The sequence below is a fragment of the Lissotriton helveticus genome, chromosome 8, assembly GCF_964261635.1.
Source record: "Lissotriton helveticus chromosome 8, aLisHel1.1, whole genome shotgun sequence".
Lineage (NCBI taxonomy): Eukaryota > Metazoa > Chordata > Amphibia > Caudata > Salamandridae > Lissotriton > Lissotriton helveticus.
The window spans coordinates 188,233,186-188,254,875 of record NC_136069.1 but is presented as its reverse complement, the minus strand read 5'-3'; the positions used below and the strand labels follow the sequence as shown (position 1 = coordinate 188,254,875).

Below are 21,690 nucleotides of genomic sequence, written 5' to 3'. Positions count from 1 at the left end.
TTCATAATTAAGTAATAGGAAAATTACAACAAAGCTGAATTTTGTATTAAATGGAGCATGAAATGAGTGGTTTTGAGGGAGAAGCGTGATTGCTCGGCTGCTGTGCCTGCTGCCAGATGGAAGGTGCCTGTGATGAATGACTCCTCAACACTGCAGTCAGATTGAAGGCAGTGGCTGGATTCTCACAGCAGCACCGAGTGCTCAGTTTGCTTTTAAAAATAGCATGCGTGTTCCTTTATCCCACAATGTACAGAGCTTAGCAGATCTGCACACAGCAGCTGACACCGCTCCCTTAAACAAACACATTTCAAGCCAACTTTAGCTGCTGCAACTGTAGGAAGGAGATTAAATGGTAGAAACCACTCAAAGGAAAGGATGGCGACGAAGCTGGCCAGGTTGCTTTGTTCTTTTCAGACCTCAGAGGCACGGGTTTTCCACGAGGCGATCAAGGTGAAGGGCACAACGTATGAAATGCCAGCAGTGTCAGTTACAAAAGTTTCTGGAACCTGATATATTTTAGGGGTTTAGGGGCATTCATTTCATGAGGGGCAACCGAGAATCATGGGCTAAAGCGGAAGCCCTTTCCAAGCAAGGAACTTCAAGCAGTGTTGGTCAACTGCTTTTTTTATTATTTTTGTAAAATCCGTTGGTCTGGGGAGGAATTTGAAGTCAGCCCTACATCTGCTAAATAGATGTCAGTTATTCCAGACTCACAACGGCTAAGTGTGTGACTCAGGAGTGCCGAAATTTTCAAACACATTCATAAACTGATCACATGCAGCGTTTTCCATATTGTACATTATGACTGTCCCCTGAGATGCGGTCAGGGAAGACGTGTGGTGATCGGCTGCTCAGTCCGAAGTTTCTGGTCCTAAGTATGTTATAAATTTGTAGCCACCGGTGTACAACCTCATATGGGTGCAAATGTTCTACTTTCTGAACTTCAGATCTTTTCAAGGATCCTGCTTGAAAGTTGCGGTAGTCACAGCTTTTCTTCTGTGCTTCAAGGAAAGTTTCATGAATTACAATTTTTATTTATGTATTTAACAGAGTTTTATATAGCGCGAACTTGACTCGAATCGGGTATCAGAGCGCTTTACATAGCACCAGTTGCATTACATGAGGACACATTCATTTTTGTTAGGCACAGGGAGATTAAGTGATTTGCCCAGAATCACAGGATGTTCAGCGTCAGACTCATTGCAGAGACTCCAACCCAGTTCCTCAGATTGGAGGTCGACCACCCTAGCTGTCAGGCCAACTCCTCTCCCCTCCTCTTTCTGTACATGTGTCTTTAGTATTTCCACCAGTTTATTGTACGTGGTGTACAATCTCATGCCGGCTGACACGCCATCACTTTTGTGCAATAGCATTTGTTTTCTTCTTTGGTGGTGGGGGGAGGGGGCGGGGGTCGGAGCGGAGACAACACATGCCTTGCATTCACACAAATTTGTGGGTGTTAATTTGAAATAGCGTGTAAATACGCAGAAGTGTCCTTCTGCTGAAACTTTAGGACAGAAAGGCACTCACTACTGTTGACAAAGCTGGGTTTACAAGTGTTTACAGAATACATTGATGTTTTTTTCAGCATGAATTCCAAATTGGAGGCCGTTCCAAGCCTCAGCAGTAATGGCAGAAAAAGAGCAACCTCCCTCCCGCGTTCTGTGAAACAATGGGATGGTAACAACATAGAGAAGGATGAACGAAGTGATATAGACGGTGAGTATCTACAGACCATCTGGGACACTCAGCTAGTGTGAGGGTAAGCATGAAGAGCTTGGTGGCAAACACAAAGGGCTCTGAAAATGCAACTCCTACGGACCGGGAAGGCTGTTAAGGTGGCTCAAGATCCTGGCATATTTAGGAGTATCCAGGATACGTCTGGTGGCATCATTCAGTATAAATTATAATCTGTGAAACAAGAAGAAAGAAAGACCCACAAACCAAGCATTGCAGTAATCCAGTCTACTTATAATAAGGGACTCGGTTAACAATGGCTGGAAAAACTAGGGATAAGCGTCAGGATCTTTTGCAGGACCTTCATCATGAAAAGCACATAGAGGCGAGTTTGTTAATGTGTTCTCATCACCTTCCCATCCTGGACAGGTACACACTAATATGCTGACAGTTCCTTGGGTGGAAAAGCAGAGAGGAGTGTGTCGATAATCAATGCATGTGTTAGTGGGAGTTCACAAACTTGCAGATCCCATCTTGGAATGCCTACTCGCCAACAGTTGAGTGGGATTCACTCAAGGGCTGAATTACATGCTTGTGGTGTAATCCTAGGCACGAGCAGACTGCAAAATAGTCTTTTGAGACTTCCTTGCAGTGGAAAATCGTGCCATTTGTGATTTTAAGTGAAGCTTAATTGTACAAATCACTTTGTGAATCAGGTCTAACAAGTGCTCACAGACATCTGCAAACTTATTTCCAACAGGTTTCTACAACCCAATTTGCACCAGGGAGAGCAAGGTGATAATATTGATAAAGACGATGTCGATATACACCAAACTATGTATATATATATATATATATATATATATATATATCTATCTATCTATCTATCTATCTCTCTCTCTCTCTATATATATATATATATATATAATAACACAGTCGCATCTCCATTGCTTAATTAACACGATATGACCTCCCCTTCAAGCCCAATTCATAAATACTTGGTCAGGCAGGCCCTGCGACCTAGGCTGAAGCAACTAATTGACAGATTACAGTTGGTGGGGGATTCGAACACGTAACCCTTATACAAATGTGCGTACAGAGAAACCCTGATCTATCCCACAGATACAACAATGGTCTCAGGAGATTGGCCCTAATAAAACAGTCTTGGCCAGAGGGTTGCGCGTTCCCAAAACACCATAAACGTAAATGTCACACTAAGTAAGGAACACTCAACCAATCAGAACGCAGCATGTACACTACATGCAGTGATAAAGCGCTCCCCATGTTGGATATTTGGACACGTACCCACTAGCTCTGCATTGTGTCCACGCAAGGTCGAGACCCACCAGTGTTTCTTTTCAAGATTCCGATTCTAAAAAGAATGCACAAATCGCTTTATTAGACTGTCAAATGTATTAAATGACGGCCAAACCCAATGTACTTTGAGACAATCTTCAGGAAGAGCAAGGTGTACGTAAGCGATGCTGAAAGCACTGGAGGGGTGTTATAGAAAATGTTTTAAACTGAGAAGAAAATAAGTTGAAATGTTAAAAAATAAATAAAACACTATGTTAGGAAGGCGCTTGAAAAGACAAGGGTCTCAAATATTGTGATATTCTACTAACCAAGAAGGGGAGAGACGGCTGGGTGGGATGTCTATCTTCTGACAACTTTAATGCATTGAGTGGTCTCTTTACTATGTTAAATGAGATGACGCAGAGCTGTATACCATCTATATGTGGACGTTGTCTGTTCTGTGCTATTAACTCTAAAATAAAAACAATTGAAAAAGATTTCAACTGTTTTTCCCGGGTATTCCTATTTTACACTTTGTGAAAAATATACACAAACATACGCAGTAAGGAAAATAGTTTGTTATAATTATCAATGAAGTTCGCCTGTCCATTCCAACAGACCTAAGTAATACTCCGAATTCAAATAGTTTGATGAGTAAGGCAAAATGTTGTAACTCACCGTCATGTCAGACCATAATTTATATATGGTATACGGTCCAACAGGCTACGTGAATCTAGCTTAAAGCCTTTCGTTGTTGGTCAATCCACAAAAAGTGGGAAACACAGCCCCGTGCTGCCTCTTATGTATTTCAGTGCAGTCTCAAACTGCTGATCCATCCATCCCTGTACTGATGAGTGGGAAACAGCAACAAGGGAGGCAACCTTATGCCTTTCAGTGCAGTGTGCACAGCATCGATTCATCCATTCCATCCCTGCCCGGATGAGTAGGATTCTGAAGGGACTCGCACCTGTGCCTTTCATCTCAGTCTCACACTATCTATGCATCCATCCTTCCCTGTACTGATGAGTGGGAGACAGCAACAAGGGAGGCAACCTCATGCCTTTAAGTGCAGTGTGCACAGCATCAACCCATCCATCCATCCCTGCCCGGATGTGCAGGATTATGAAGGGGCTCACACCTATGCCTTTCATCTCAGTCTCACACTATCTATGCATCCATCCATCCCTGTACAGATGAGTGGGATACAGCAACAAGGGAAGCAACCTCATGCCTTTCAGTGCAGTGTGCACAGCATCACCCCATCCATCCATCCATGCCTGCCCGGATGTGCAGGATTGTGAAGGGACTCACACCTATGTCTTTCATCTCAGTCTCACACTATCTATGTATCCATTCATCCCTGTACTGATGAGTGGGAGCCAGCAACCAGGGAGGCAACCTCATGCCTTTCAGTGCAGTGTGCACAGCATCAACTCATCCATCCATCCATCCCTGCCCGGATGTGCAGGATTATGAAGGGGCTCACACCTATGCCTTTCATCTCAGTCTCATACTATCTATGCATCCATCCATCCCTGTACTGATGAGTGGGAGACAGCAACAAGGGAGGCAAACTCATGCCTTTCAGTGCAGTGTGCACAGCATCAACCCATCCATCCATCCCTGCCCGGATGTGCAGGATTGTGAAGGGACTCCCACCTATGTCTTTCATCTCAGTCTCACACTATCTATGTATCTATCCATCCCAGTACTGATGAGTGGGAGACAGCAGCAAGGGAGGCAACCTCATGCCTCTCAGTACAGTGTGCACAGCATCACCCCATCCATCCATCCATCCCTGCCCGGATGTGCAGGATTGTGAAGGGACTCACACCTATGTCTTTCATCTCAGTCTCACACTATCTATGTATCCATCCATCCTTGTACTGATGAGTGGGAGACAGCAACAAGGGAGGCAACCTCATGCCTTTCAGTGCAGTGTGCACAGCATCACCCCATCCATCCATCCATCCTTGCCCGGATGTGCAGGATTGTGAAGGGGCTCACACCTATGCCTTTCATCTCAGTCTCACACTATCTATGCATCCATCCATCCCTGTACTGATGAGTGGGATACAGCAACAAGGGAAGCAACCTCATGCCTTTCAGTGCAGTGTGCACAGCATCAACCCATCCATCCATCCCTGCACGGATGTGCAGGATTGTGAAGGGACTCCCACCTATGTCTTTCATCTCAGTCTCACACTATCTATGTATCCATCCATCCCAGTACTGATGAGTGGGAGACAGCAGCAAGGGAGGCAACCTCATGCCTTTCAGTACAGTGTGCACAGCATCACCCCATCCATCCATCCATCCCTGCCCGGATGTGCAGGATTGTGAAGGGGCTCACACCTATGTCTTTCATCTCAGTCTCACACTATCTATGTATCCATCCATCCCAGTACTGATGAGTGGGAGACAGCAGCAAGGGAGGCAACCTCATGCCTTTCAGTGCAGTATGCACAGCATCACCCCATCCATCCATCCATCCATCCCTGCCCGGATGTGCAGGATTGTGAAGGGACTCACACCTATGTCTTTCATCTCAGTCTCACACTATCTATGCATCCATCCATCCCTGTACTGATGAGTGGGATACAGCAGCAAGGGAGGCAACCTCATGCCTTTCAGTGCAGTGTGCACAGCATCAACCCATCCATCCCTGCACGGATGTGCAGAATTGTGAAGGGACTCCCACCTATGTCTTTCATCTCAGTCTCACACTATCTATGTATCCATCCATCCCAGTACTGATGAGTGGGAGACAGCAGCAAGGGAGGCAACCTCATGCCTTTCAGTACAGTGTGCACAGCATCACCCCATCCATCCATCCATCCCTGCCCGGATGTGCAGGATTGTGAAGGGACTCACACCTATGTCTTTCATCTCAGTCTCACACTATCTATGTATCCATCCATCCCAGTACTGATGAGTGGGAGACAGCAGCAAGGGAGGCAACCTCATGCCTTTCAGTGCAGTGTGCACAGCATCACCCCATCCATCCATCCATCCTTGCCCGGGTGTGCAGGATTGTGAAGGGGCTCACACCTATGTCTTTCATCTCAGTCTCACACTATCTATGCATCCATCCATCCCTGTACTGATGAGTGGGAGACAGCAGCAAGGGAGGCAACCTCATGCCTTTCAGTGCAGTGTGCACAGCATCACCCCATCCATCCATCCATCCATCCATCCCTGCCCGGATGTGCAGGATTGTGAAGGGACTCACACCTATGTCTTTCATCTCAGTCTCACACTATCTATGTATCCATCCATCCCAGTACTGATGAGTGGGAGACAGCAGCAAGGGAGGCAACCTCATGCGTTTCAGTGCAGTGTGCACAGCATCACCCCATCCATCCATCCATCCTTGCCCGGATGTGCAGGATTGTGAAGGGGCTCACACCTATGTCTTTCATCTCAGTCTCACACTATCTATGCATCCATCCATCCCTGTACTGATGAGTGGGAGACAGCAGCAAGGGAGGCAACCTCATGCCTTTCAGTGCAGTGTGCACAGCATCACCCCATCCATCCATCCATCCTTGCCCGGATGTGCAGGATTGTGAAGGGGCTCACACCTATGCCTTTCATCTCAGTCTCACACTATCTATGCATCGATCCATCCCTGCCCCGATGAGTGGAAGGGATAAGGGGCACACACTATGTTTTTCAGTTCAGGCTCACACCGCTCATCCAACTACCATGTCCTGATGAGTAGGTGGGAGGGAGGATGGGGCATGCCTAGGCCTTTCAGCTCAGTCTCGCATCATCCATCGATCCATCCAAAAATACATCTACCCATCCTTACAACCCTCTCCTGATGAGTGGGAGACAGCAGAAAGGGAAGCAAACCTATGCCTTGTAGTGAAGTGGACACAGCTGCTTCATCCATCCATACACCCACCCACACATCCATGAGCTGATGAGCGGATTGATAAGGGCCTCACACCTTTCTCCTAACCGAAAAATATTTTTCAAAGGGGGAGGGGAGGAGACAAGTTATTAAACATTAATACAATTTTCAAACCAATTCTACTGCTTTCCAAAACAAAATAGACATTGTGGAGCTAATTGAGTCGCGCACAGGAGGACCAGTGACTGAAGTTATGCATCCTGTGTGGGAGAACAGCTGATACAGTTTCAGAGAATACACAGAGGCGGCACATGGCCCTGCTATTCCTGCCAGTTAGCAGGATATTGTATAACACCAGGCTTTGGTTTCCAAGAATCTAGTTCAGCCCAAGTGTCCAGAGCCCGCACACTGCGGTAGCTTCGAAGAGCGCCCCTTTCCTGACATATGTGTTTGAACAGATGAGGCTTATGTGTTCCAACCTCACCCTATCAAACAACGCGTCTGCACACCCAGGCTCAGGTGGGCAACCAAGGCGTGTGTGCACGGGTTCACCTTGACACAAAACGCGTGCGCGCGCGCACAGCCTCACCTTGTCAATCAACGTGTGCACAAACGGGGAAGGTGATCGGCGGAGGGAACGCGCCTCTCGATTAGGAGGAGACGCATGCTTACACGCCACGCAGCAAACGCTTAACAAAATCAAGGCATAAAGTGATGTTTCTGATAATCCATAATACATCTGTAATAACCTTGTGCACCATTTAAATAAAAAGCCTAGTATGGTGCTACTTATAAAAGGGCTGCAATTATTTTCAAGGGAAAGGTTTCAGCAGTTCGGGAACCCCGTGAAGTTGCCGGAGTCCCCTTCTGCTCTGTGGCGTTTGTATCTGAATAAATAACATGACTTTCACCACCTGGCGATAGATAATATTTGTATCGAATGAAGAGGGGTTGTGAAATGCTTGCTGGGGTTTTCAGCAAGTTCGTCTCTTTTGCATATTTTCTATGCAAAACGACTTTACTTATAGGCGAACAAAATTGTTTTCCGTGAAGCATATCTCATGCAGGACCATTTTGATCTTTTTAAATAAGTTAGTACGTGGTATGAAGTATTACAAAAAGTCAAGATTTTCATGTTTAAAAGCGTCGCCGATTATTTGCAGACCTTCCATGCAGCTTTGTGAAGGTTGCAGAGACAAATAAACAAAAAGGTTCTTTGTACACCCCTACAATCATTCAATCCAAAACACTCAGATAAACTGTACTCCGGATTGTGAGTTCAGGGGAAAGTACTTGGTCATGCAAGGCGGACTTTGCTGCTGGGGGCTTCCATGCGCGGGTGGACAGACCATGTTTGCTTTTCAAAGTAAGGAAACCGCTCATGAATATGCAGGCCCCGAGAGCAGAGCGCGCACAGACAGAAGCAACTTACAGCAACACTTGTCTCCTTATAAACTACACAACAATCTAGTAAAGTGTATTCACAAACTACCTCCAGGCTTAGCTACGGTGGCCAGGAGGGGGCAAGCACAGGATATCCTTCCAGGTGTAGAGTACAATATTTACAGAGTCTCCTCATGTTACTCACGCCTGTTCTCCAATCTTACTTCACAACTGACCTTTGCCTTGGCTTTGTCGGGCCGCGATGGCAATTAACCCCATTTCCTGTGGTAAATCGAACATCAACCTGCAAATCAGAAGCGGGAGATTGATCAGCCAGGAAGAAAGGGGAAAGAAGCAATAAAAGTTCTTGCACAAAATCTGAAAATAAAAGAAAAACTTTTTTTTTAGATTATAAAAAAAAGCTTTGTTCTAGGAGATGTTTAAGAAAAAAGAGGCCAGCACAAGAGCTGCAATTTCGCAATGGGTTTATGTTGGGTACTCTTCTAAAGTCTTTCCAAAGGTGAATCCTCACGGGGCCCTTGTGAACAGAGCCCGGCTTTGACTAGACTCCCAGCTGTATTCTGCTCCAAGCCAAGGCCTTCTTATAACCATTCCCTTGCACATAAAATGTCGACACGCTTGGCTGTTGTGTGATGGAAGGTCACAAAACGGATGCAACGCATTTTCAACACAAGGAAGCCCAGTGGATTTCACAAATTCACTCAATTAATAATCTGTCTGTGGCCCCTGAACTTCCAGGTGTTAAAATAACAAGGTGCAACACCGGCAGCTAAGCGAGGGAAGGAACCTGCTGATGAGTGGCAAGGGAGATGAGGAGTTTGCAAATTACAATAGCTTTTGTTCTATCAAAGTGCCATTTACATCACTGCACAAGAGGCAAGTAATTGGAAAATGCTGTGCTAAATACCCACTAACACTGTCAACATAAAAAAGTCACAGCTTGATCCCAGGATTTTTATTTTGAATTTTTGTTTGTAAACACAGTGTTATTTTTTTACATAGCTCACAACAGCCCATATGGTTTCTGATGTTTTAAAAAGTAGGTGTACATAAAACCGAAGCAATAAATGCCATGAAGGGCATGAAATAAAAATAATTACAGAAAAAAAGAATAAAGGCATATATACAACTGCATCCGTTTTTACCAAGATTTCTGAAAACGTCAACACCCTGGGAATTGAGTGAGTGTGAGAGAACTTACTCCTAGAAGTGGTGACAGAATAGTCAGTGTTTCAGGTCTTTTTGCAGGGGCAGAGTTCCAGGTCATGGAAGCACACGAGGTTTGTGAAAGGGCAGTCGCCGCTCTGTAGTTATGGTTGTGCCATACTTCCCACTCAAAAGCCATTTTTGATTTCCTATAACTTTTGACCCAATGGACAGATTTGCATGAAATCTGGTAACCAATTCGCTTGGCATAGGTCCACCTAAGGTCTGGCACGCCACTTTTCGTGCAGATCTTACCTTGGGAAAAAATGAAAAGCAAGGGTGAGGGGGAACGATGTGTGTTTCCATTTTAGCTCCCAGAGGAACATTTGCTCTTGTCAAGTGCTTTTGTTAGTTTGGTTCAGTAGGTTTGGAGATATAAGTGTTTAAAAAGGTGGCAGAGTGGGCTTTAAAGAGTTAACACTTAGCATAACTGTGCCATTTGGGAATAATCGCATATCCTTTGAAAATCTAGAAATTAATTTGAAAAAATCCGATTTTTAACCAGAGGCTTTTTCTCCAATTATCCCTTTTGGATCCGGGTGATATATGGGGCTGCCATAAGAGAAAAAAGTCTCTTGCAGTGGACATTTCTGGAAACAGGACACAGTTCCTGGATCCTGAACACAAAATGTAAAGCCATATGGACCCTCAAAGGACACTCCACCCCGCGGAGACAAAATAAACAAAAATTAAATGAGTCACAGCATCTGCAGATCCTTTTGGGATGAGCAGAAATCCAGTAACTAAAATGGTGGCTGGGATCCACGGTACAGAGACTCAGTGGATCCCCAAAAAAGATACAGAAAGGGCAAGCTTCATATGTGGGTATAGTGCACCCATGGCAAGCCTGCCTAACCCAAAGGTTGTATTCAGCCGGGGTTGGAAATTAGATATATATTATACAATATAATACAATAAATTCACTGATAACAACAACAGCTAACAACTGTGTTAAGGTTCTGGCTCAAAACAGGCAAGCTATCAAGAGGCAACATTGTGGGCGGGGATGAGTTGTGGCATTTGTTTTATGCACGTTTGAACCATTTACATATATTTGAAAAAAGCAAGACGTGGTTACTGCGTAGTTATGGTTCAGCCACAATTTCAATGGAATTGTATTTTTTGATTTGCCTACTACTCTGGCGCTAACGGCTAGATCTGCACAAGACTTGCTCTTGCTTACTGTATGCATCTCTGGTTCAGCATGCCAATTTTCATGCAGTTTCATAAGGGAGGAAAACGGTCCCAAAGGGAGGAGATCTACAAAAAAAGGATTCCTCAGGAAATTCTGCTCATTGCTACAGCAAAAAGTGCTAAACGGAGTTATGCCAAGCTTGGCATGACTGTAGAACTCTACTAACAAGGTGGCTTTTCATGAGTTGCATTAAATTAGTTTAATCATTTGTGAGATATTTGCTTTCTAAAGAGGTGCCAGGTGGGTTTGAAATGGTTAACACTTTTATATATGTTAGGTGTTGAGGCCTCAAACTGTCAGACTCAAAATACAATTTTGTTCTTGCAGCCACCAGTACAGGATGTGTACAAATAAAACATTAAGAAAGAGCCAAAAGAGGTCAGAAGGAGCATGCCCGGAACCCCAAGCTCAAGAGGGGATGGTCCAAAGGGACCGGCCTCCTGCTATTAAGAAAAAGGGGCTTTTATTTGCAGAGTTCAAGAAACATGTAACCAGGTTTGATTAACCAAGAAACAATGTAGGCAACCGTGTAGCCGGGAGCACGGTTTGTGAATCCCCAAAAACATTAAAAAAAAATACAAAAAAAGAGATCACTGCTGTGCATACCTGAAGGTCGCATTCAACAAGCAACACGTACACAGTAGGTGAATACAGTACATTAAAAAAGCGGAATTTCACTGAAATAAATGTATACCTTAAGTCCTGCTGCCCACCATGCTCAGTAAATCACATTGCCAAAAGCAGTTGAATAAAAAAAAAAAAAAAGTCTATCGTCAAGAACAAAACATGGTGGGCAGTGTGAGCTACTGTGTGTGTTGTATGACATAAGTGCTAAATTGCAGGGATTTTTCGGGTTTGTGGCTCTGCACGTATGAATAAATGTTTTATGCCTTAGTGTTTTGTTATCTGTAGTTACTGTAAATATGTGTTTACCCAGAACCAGAATACAAGGAATTAAATCAATACACTGAAATAAAATCAGGCTGAATAGGCCACACGAATATTAGCAGACTTGTTTTTCACTATCAAGCCACATATAATGCAACAAGGAAAGCAATGTTTTAATCATACATATATTGAATGGTTAATTCAGACAAAAGAAATGGGTGCCTTAAACTGATGAGACTGCACGTTCTTATTATTATGCACATGCATTATTACGACCTATTTTATAGAAACTGCACAGCTCCATTCAGGTAGGTACCACACTGAGATACAAAAACAAGAGATGCCACATTGTACCAAACATAACAAACTGCAGTAAATCGAGCATGCATATTTTATAGCAATATGGCTAGATAAACCAGATGCACATTTTGGAGGAATGCAACAGTGATAGTGGAACCCAGTGACCCGCTTCTGTGCCTTGCTCCCTTCCACACGTGTTGCTCATATTTTCTACCTCCACACTGTGCTCAATGTTATGATCACCAATAAAGGCGACCAAGGTCCACGTTTTTTTCCCACCTACAAATGTTCCTCTCCTTAACATGGTGTTATCTGTAAAATCATCACCATGTGAACAATCCCGTAAAGACATAACTCAAAATGCCAGGCACACAATGGCAGCAGTTTACAATTATTGCAACATCACTTGAGGGCTCACACTGACAGCTCCATCTCAATGTCACACTGAGGACCTGTCACTTGCTTCCACATTTGACAAACGTCTGGCAGGATTATTTATGAGCGCAGCATAAACAGATGTCTCTGATTACCAGGAAATCAAGCGAGGAGCAGTAAAGGTTTTATTTAAAGGCACTCCTTCTCGGGGGATCTAATTACGATTTAATAACAGTGAATAAACCTACAGCTTCTTAGAACTGAAGATTATATTTCAACGGGTATTCTGCACATACAGCTTAAAAAAATTACACTTTACAACAACATCACAACCTCCCTCGTGAAAGCCCCTTTATAAAAAAATTCAAATAGTCAATGTTAAAAACATCTTCCTTAAAGAGAAGCGTCTTTGTGCTACTTCAAACCTTTCACATATCAGCAGACATTCCACAATTAATTATATGGGAGGAAATGCACAGTAGAAACTCTAAACTCAGATTTTAAATAGCTTCTCTTAATCTAAAATAAAGGGCTTTTTAATATAAGGATGTGGCTATTAATGCAGAATGAGAATGTTGCTTTGCTGCTAGGTCATTAGGATGACTTATGTTAGAAAACCAGGAGGGACCAATAGAGCTGATCCCATTAACAACAAATGTTGGTAATGTTAATTCATTTAAACTGATATTTCTCTGAGGTAATTCATTATTTTCAGATAGCAGAGTTCAGAAACAGAAAAGGCAAACCTTGCGAACTCTTTCCATAAATGGGCAGTTGGCTCCATACTGTGCCAGCAAAGTTCATGTTGATGTGCACTCTTTTTAAATTTAGGATTATATATACATACTGACAACAAAAAAGATCATTATGCATAGGAAGATTGTTCTAAAGTGTTGAGAAGTCTTATTAATGTGGAAATATAAATATATATATATATATATATATATATATATGGCAAAACAATGGTGATTACCGCTGGAGCGCTCTGCAGCGGGTGCGAGCGAGGGACCAACCACAGGTCCAGAAATCTTTTTTTGCAAAGTTAAAACGCCGCACTCGGGAATTGTAAGTAGCTCTTCTTTATTTGGCAAACTCCACCATTAGTCTATCACACCGACGCGTTTCGGGCATGCGCCCTTTCTCACGGAAAAAGGCAAATTAATTTCTTTAGTACACAAAATTAGACCGATTAATACCATCTGCAGCAAAAGCTAAAGAACATTTATGCTATAGTGGGTCAAAGTAAAAACATTTAGTATGATGACATGACAGAAGATTAATTTGTCCCTCTAACAGGACCTACAGGTATTATTTTTTTTTAAATCATTGTTTTTTAAAACTTATATGTATTCCAATAATTATGGGCATTGTTATATTCAGCGCTAAATTTGTAAAGCAATATGTGTGAGGTTCCAGAGTTTTAATTAGACATCCACCACTGGTGCTGTCAAACACTGAGGCTCCCTGGTCTTGTTTTTACTGTATGCTTAAGACTCTTTCGTCCACCACCCTACACTCCCTGTCTCTGTGTCTCCTGTTGAAGGGTCTGTTCCATCCTCGCTTGCTCCATTTGCTGCAGTTTCCCTATCTTTCACTTTCTCCTTCTCCCATTTTTGCCTTTCTCTTTTTTTGCCCGGTGTCAAATTCTGATGACGAGAAATAAGCTCTGCCCCAAAAAATGAGTGCCAGTTCTCACCTCCTCTACAATTGTAGAACATGGTATACTATTATCATTTTTGAAGACGGAAGTGTATTTTCAGTTTTTCAAGGAAGTGAGATTATAGGCCCAAATCACTAAGGCACATCTACAGGCCAAATTTTCCACGTAAATTTACATCTGAGCTTAGGCGCAAGTCTCCACAAAAATGTTATTAGGCAACCTAGGATTGACACATATATTGTCCTTAAATGAAGGGATGAGACTAAGTAAAATTCAAAATACAACTGCAAAGTACTTTTACTCATGTATTTTAGGCATAATTGCGACAAATATAGTTCTACATAGCATAGGCAGAGATCTCCACCTATGTTATATGAAACTATTAATTGAAACGAATAAGGAAACAGTTGCCACCTGATGAAAATAACAAACATTCCCAAAAGGAGCACCCTGGGCTCTGCCCTCTTCACCTTGTGCTGAAATAGTTTCTGGATGTCAGACATCGGCTTCAGCTTACGTCATTTTGTATGTATGTATGCTTGAAATAAGCAGTGTATAAAGTGTGTCTGTGAGTGTGTGTAGAGGAGTGTTAGATGTGAGAGGACAGTGTTCATAGTTCATTAACAATGTACATATTTGCAATTTTCTAATTAAGTTCATGCGTTGTGGCAACGTAATATGATTTGTATAGTTGTCTGCGATCCATTCAGTTATGACATTTATTTTATTGTTACTTTTTTTCCAATTAGATTTGTATAGGGGGTCTACAACGTATGCAAAAATATAATTAATCTTTTACATACATTTTGTTATTCATATTTTATGTATTTAACAATTTTTTTAAACATCTCTTTTTTGGGATTTTATAATATACTGGCACATGCATCAACATCTGAATTTGTGATTACCAAATAGTGATTAATAAGGAATTTCTATTGCTATTTGGTAATTGCAAATGCCTATAGGAATCACAAAAACGAATGTGATTTCTTAACATTAGCTAATAGCGGTTCTGTAAATAGGGAATCGCTATTAGCTAATGTGACTCCATTCATTCCTATAGGCCTACAGGCCCGTAGAAATGAATGGTAATGAATTCGTAATTTGCGATAACCAAATTGATAATCACAAATTGCGAATGCAAAACCAAGGTTGCCGGAAGGGTGGAGGGGGGCGCCTATGGCCCCCCTGAAGCACCTAAAAAAAAAGATGCAAATGCAAACATGTGCAGCACACACATGCCCTAAAGGGCCTGTGGGCGCTACATGCCACTTTGAAAAAGTCGTTTTTATGCATTTTTCAAAGCATGGGCAAATTACTATCAACGTGAAGTTGATGGTAATTAGCGTTTCATAAGGCACAGTTTGCATTTAGGAAAGGCTACATGCATCGGCATTAGGGAATCGCACATTGCGATTCCCTAAATGCATTCGCAATTTCGGTAATTGCAAAAATTGTGATTCCCTAAATTGCGAATACAAAAGGGTACATGCGTCAGAAAAGGCCTTTTTCCATTCACAAACGGGCAGATTCTGCGAATCGCCCTGTTTGTGACCGGAAAAATGCTTGATGCATGTGCCGCATTGTCTTTGCACTTAACAAAGTTCAACCAGGTTCAATGATGTTACAAGTAGAAGGAGCAACCCAATATGCATCATCGACAAATATGTAAGGGAGGAATGCTACATTTTCCAAACCAAAAGTGACTTGTATATGGTGTCTCAGGAAATCTCCAGTAAAATGGGATCTGTTTATTCCCATAAATCTCTATTTGGTCAACACTTTTTACATATTTTACAATTTGATTTGCATAGGTGTCTACAATATCTAAAGTTATATGCCTATTATCTTTTCCTTTAATTTATTATTATTTTTTGTGTGGATCTTTGTGCTGGTAATGTTATTCCCCGTCTCCACTGATTTGTATGGAATTCCCTTGCAGTGTCTGTGAGTGGTCACGTCTGCATCACTCAAAGACTTAGCTGGAATAGTTTTGAGTTTGTTGGGACTGTGGTGCTATTGGAGTGGATGTGGGTGTGACTTTAGTGAATTTGAACCGGCTGTGTGTCCCTCCTGGAGACCCTAATTTATTTTCCTTTTACTTCTCCCTCTTTCTAGTGAATATTACCTATTGTCTAACCACTCGCACATTTACCCTAAAGTGCAGAGCTGCATGCGCCTATTTCATAGACATATTGGTAGAGAACTAACTTCGTGCATAAGAGATAGTAGACCTACACATTCTGGCCAGATCTGTACTCGGTTCTGGAGTTTGTAGATTAGGATTGAACTCTGAATCAAACTGTTGTAAGTATAATTTACGACAGCAAAACGTTTTGTGGAATATTCAGTCTTAATAACTTCTAAAACACATCATAGATTCTCTTCCAAAGTGGATTTCTGCCATAATTGCAGCACAGTAATTTGTTCCTGCTCTTCAATCAAACATATGATTGTGCCTAAAAAGCAAACACTACATTAAAGATCGAGTAAAGGGCATACATGTTAGATTCTGTTTACTCACGATCGCACGTTTTGCCTAAACTAATAAAGAACATTTCATTTTTGTGTGTTTAGGGCTCCTTGGAAAACGAAAGGCAAGATGCACACTGGAAGCTTGCCAAGTTGGGAAACAAGGCGACTAAGCGAGTGAAAAGATTCGGGTTTGTTCATAAGACTTAAAAACGAAAATGAAGCTTTTCTTTTAGTTGTGCTCAACTTCAGAACAGAAAATGCTACCAAGCAAACATTACTCTTCATCTTTAAAAAAAAATAAAAAAATATTTCAAAGTATTTTATTAAGAATTTTACACATACATTTTAAGCATCGCTCTTCACGGGGTAGCATCCCCAGCTGAGTGTACCTGCTTGCTGTACAAGTTACAGTATACATGATCGGATGCCCCCTTCCTTACTTCTGCCCTACTGTGGGAGCGAAGGTAAGTGAAAGATAATGAACCAAATGTGTGAGCCTGATGTACACAAAACCAGAAAATCCGGTTTAAACAACGGACCAGATTTATTTCCACAGTGAGTGAATTCAGGCGTACCACCCAAGGAAGATAGATGCAAGCCATACATGCATGCCCATAGAAAATATAAAAAAAAAAATCAGAACCTATAAAAGTGATCTGATTAAAGCACAGGATGTTGCTGTAAAAAATGGTTTTCCTGCAAAGCCAACAGAACAAACCAAATATTTTATATTTATGTGCCCAACCATGCCTATGTAGGTTGCTAATTGAAAAGCCAGGTAGGTCTTCAGCTTCTTGAGAAATTCTAGAGAGGAAGAGGTTCTGATGTGGAGTGAGAGGTTGTGCCACACTTTAGGAGCGATGTAGGAGAACGCCCGTCCTCCTGCTCTGGTTCTGTGTATGCGTGGGATGTTGGAGAGTATGAGTCCTGAAGACTGGAGGTTTCTGGGTTATTGGTGGATGGAGATGCTTCTGTTCAGGTAGGTTATATACGAATTGTTGAATTCCTTTATGTTTCTGTGGAAACTGAAGTGCTCTGCCTTGCATAGTAGGCGCTTAAGGGGATGTGTAGGGGTGGATATCAATGGGTGAGCCTGAGATATAGGACGTGAAAGAGGGAGAGAAGGTGTGCAGGTGAGAGAGTTCATTTTTAGCTGTTTCTCAACATTCTGGATTTGTATATTTAGGAGTATTGTGTTTGAAGTATTTTGGAGTCCTTCTTATAATTGGTCACTGAGGCCTGTAGATTTTCGCAAGAGGAGGTATGGCCATGCTGGGTGAGAACACAGGGATGGTCACAGAGCAGCTTCAGTGGTATGTTTCTCCCACGGACAGAGCTCTCCTCTCGGCTCCACCTGTAAGACTGACCATATTTGCATGGTTGCTTGTCCCAATGCAAATACAGCCTACTTGCTTTAACTGCTGAGAGGGCACAATATTATTGCTGTTACCATGTTTTGTTTTTAGGGAAAGGAGAATAGGCACAGATTGATACCTTCAGCGGATCTTAATCTGCATCGTGCTTTGGGGGGAGGAGCAACATTTAACCTTGGAAGGTGGAGGTGGCTCAGAGAGGTTCCATCTAAGCATGAGCAGGGGGGATACTATAAAACCCCCTCCCACCTCTGCCAAAGGGACCCATTTCCACACAGTCACGTTAACACACCTTGCATAGATAGCAAAAGGGGTTTAACAGCACTGTCTTCTGACATGCAGCACTGAATGAGGACCTTGTCTACATTCTCACCTCCTCTTCCCATCTGAGTGCAAGCATTTACCACTCACAGTGAACTGTGTAAGCCTGTAGCTCTCCAGGGATCTTGTTTATCTTTTTTCTTTGTGTGGAGGTATCTTTGTGTATCAAGTGTTTCCTCATCTTACAGTTCATTGGATTTTTGGAAATTGGAGCTGATCCTGTATCGTTCAGAAGCTGAGTGTCTGATTAAAGTAGTAAGATAGGTGAGTCTTTAGGGAATCCTTTGGGTGGGAGATGTGTGAGCAGTATCACTTATGAAATGTAGGTTGCCTCCGTTGTGTATGTTTCGAGCTTGGCTGCAAACTAGTGCTTAGTTCACCTTGAGGGTTATGCTCTAATCCTTATCATGTTACTGTGCAGGTGATGTTTGTTTCCCAACCAGGAAATGCAAAGAATATACAGTTCGGCTTCTGCAAATTGATGGTGGTATTGCATAACAGGCTATCAACAGGGTGAAATAATTAGAATAGAGAAATACTACTAACTTGGAAGGAAAAACAAAACTGGGCCACATTGTAGAAATTACTGAGAGATAGAGAAGCAAAGTCCTAATCGACACAGATGGGCTGGAATGTCAAGGGTGTGAAACCACAAGGTGGTGTGATTGTGTCCATTAAACCAGGCTCCCAGCTGTGTCCTTTAAACCAGGATCCCAGCACTTTAACTTAACAGTTAGAGAAGCAGTTTCTAGTCTTGCCACTAAGTGACACACTACACACATGTTAACAAGCATTTACAATGCAATGGTTTTGCCTTTGTTAAAGTTTGAGCTATTGGCATTGCTCTTGACAATATTTTTATTTATGTTTTTTTAACATAAATAAATAGCATTGTCATTTACAATGCCACTAGCTTGATCTCTCGCAAATGACACACACAAACACCCACAGAGAGCCCCCCAATACACACTCAGAGGCCTCCCCACACACACCCACACAGAGCCCCCCACACACACACCCACACACTGCAAGCCCCCAACACACTGCAAGCCCCCCAACACACTGCAAGCCCTCACACACTGCGAGCCCCCCCACACACTGCGAGCCCCCCAACACACTGCAAGCCCCCCCACACACTGCAAGCCCCCCACACACTGCAAGCCCCCCACACACACTGCAAGCCCCCCCACACACTGCGAGCCCCCCCAACACACTGCAAGCCCCCACACACACTGCAAGCCCCCACACACACTGCAAGCCCCCACACACACTGCAAGCCCCCCCCATGTCCCCCTCCAAAACTGGCTTCTAGGAAACACCCCCGGGCCTGCAGGAGAGCGAGCCAGAGTTTATTTATTCAGTCAGCTCGACAGGACTGAGAGCCCAGAAAAACAAGCCTCTGCCTCGCATTTGGAGAATCAGTCGCTTCTCCGGCCCTGCAATACAGCCTTAACTTTACTGCCGAAAAGAAGTACTTTCGGTTTGCAACTGCAAGTCAAAAGAGAATGGTCATCACAGCTTCTGGCGGGTTCCCATGAAATCGGAGAAGATGAAGCCATCTATCTCTCAAATTTCCACAGAGAGCAGCGTTTTCTTCAGAAGGCCCTCGAGTTAGAGAGAGTTCTGGTCCTTTTGAATACATTTTGTAAACATACTTCATGCAAAACAGACCTTCAATGCAGCAACAGAGAGGAGTTTTCCATTGAAGGCCTTAATTAAAACAGTTCCTGGCATCCAACTAGTCCCAGAAAACATGCATACAGATATACCCACAATTTTAAGTTAGAAAACCCTCTGCTTCACAGCACACTTCGGTGGCAGTTAAAGAAGAATTCTAATATGCATACCTGCCCACCCAGAGCAGATTTTCACTGTGTGCAAGAAGGCACAGGGCCTAAAGTCAGCCAGGGCCTGAAGACCTATATAGGGACACGGAGGGTACGAGCAGTGGCCCCATGGAAAGGGGCGGGGCTTTGTGACCCACTGGAAAGACAACCACTCCCATCCTTCCCAAAAACCCCAACTCCTTTGTCTCTGGATATTTTTTTGAAATCGTGTACACTGCAGATTATCACTGTAGAGCCTCCACAGCTGACTTGGAAACTCAGTTGGTGCACAGGGTTTCCTAGTGCCCCGCGTGTTATCGGCACTTCACCGGGTGACATGTCTTGTGCATTTTTGTTTCACAGTGCTAGCCCCATCCCAGCGCTCACTGACACGCTATCGCTCAACCCAAAGAGTACAGACAGAAAGAATGACACACTGCCGGGGGGGGGGAGGGGCCGCGATTGAAGCGAGGGGAATGGGGCGTCTCAGTCGGGGGGGGAGCCTCGGAGATCAGCTGAGAGCCCCCTGCTGCAATTTGCAATGTCAAACATTGTTTTTTTAAAGCCTCGCATCCGATGAACTGTGTTTAAACGCCGCCCTTTTTTACGTAAAAACCCCCCACATATGAAGCAATCACTAGCGACGTAGGCACGTGACTGATTAAAAAACACACTGTCGAGAAAAACGCACTATTTACAGGAAAACACTCAGCACTGCACTTTCCGTTTCGTTTCTGAACCTGCCGTTAAAGGGTGCCAGGGGCCCCTCGGCTGCCCGACGGAGACCACACAGGATGGGAGGGCACGGAGGATGTCCACTTGCATGCCCCACCGCCCCCGCCTGCTCGAGAACAGAACACCCCCCAAATGTATAAAGGAAGGGCCATCCAAACCAGGAGAGCGGGAGGGGGGAGAGCGGGAGGGGGGACGGCGGCGGGAGGAGGGACACGGACAACCTGAAAACTCACCGGACTGCTCCCAGGAGGCGGCGGGGGCGCTTGCGGTGTCCTTCCTCTGCCGGGGCCTGGGCTCTCTTCTCGGGTGCCGCGGGCGGGGCTCTCCTGCACCGGGGCCTCGCTGGCAGCCGCACTCCTTTCTCCTGGCATAGAAAGACCGGCGCCGACTTCCGGCTTGCCTGCGGCCCGGCCGGACCAGATTCGGGGGCGTTCCCGGCTTTCGGCTGACGTCGCGTGACGTCGGCAAAAGCCAAAGAATCGCGGGAACGCCCCCGAATCTGGTCCGGCATTGACAGACAGGCCCCTCGTCCAATGGCTAGGCTCCATTTATGGAGCCAGCCAATAAATGACGAGGGCCGACCCAAACCCCACTACAGTTCTCATCAGGTTTTCGCCTGCGCGAAAAAGATGCGCAGAGCGCATCTTTTCGCCAGGCAAAACCTAAAAATGAGATAGAGTTTGGGTGGGTGAATATTCATGTGTAAACAAACCAATAACGTCTTTCTCCAAACTCATACAACTAACCAAGAAAAATGTAGGAAATCTACCTTCCTGCGTGCTCACCCCAGATTTTCAGCATTTGTATGGGCCTCATTTATACTATGATTATTCTGTGCACTGTGACACTGCTATTTAGTGCCACATAATGTGCGCTTGGTCAGTAAAACTATACTGTAAAATTGGTTTCACCCAATTAATCTATTTAACTTTCCAGTGAGAGTACTGTATGTTTGATGCCTAATTTGCACCAGTGGTGTGAAGTTAAATGCCATACGTGGGTTGAAGAGTGTATTTAAATCACCCATATATTGCACAAATATGTGGCTTCATGGAGCATAATTGCTAGGTCGGCTGCAGTGTAAAAACACTGCAGTGACA

At 43.8% G+C, this 21,690-nt stretch overlaps 1 protein-coding gene and 1 long non-coding RNA gene across 4 annotated transcripts in view; one reads left to right on the top strand and one right to left on the bottom strand.

Annotated features, from left to right (window-relative positions):
* The window catches only part of HLCS (holocarboxylase synthetase), a 940,243-nt gene that overhangs the window by 194,371 nt on the left and 724,182 nt on the right, over positions 1-21,690 (bottom strand). For all 3 annotated transcript variants that reach the window (XM_078656875.1, XM_078656873.1, XM_078656874.1), the window contains exon 7: positions 8,452-8,519. In XM_078656875.1, coding sequence (XP_078513001.1) covers positions 8,452-8,519 — 68 coding nt within the window. The remainder of the gene's footprint in view (positions 1-8,451; positions 8,520-21,690) is intronic.
* Positions 1,611-16,653, top strand: LOC144772502 (uncharacterized). Its single transcript, XR_013599768.1, has 2 exons — positions 1,611-1,719; positions 16,438-16,653. It is a non-coding gene; the product is annotated as an uncharacterized LOC144772502 (long non-coding RNA).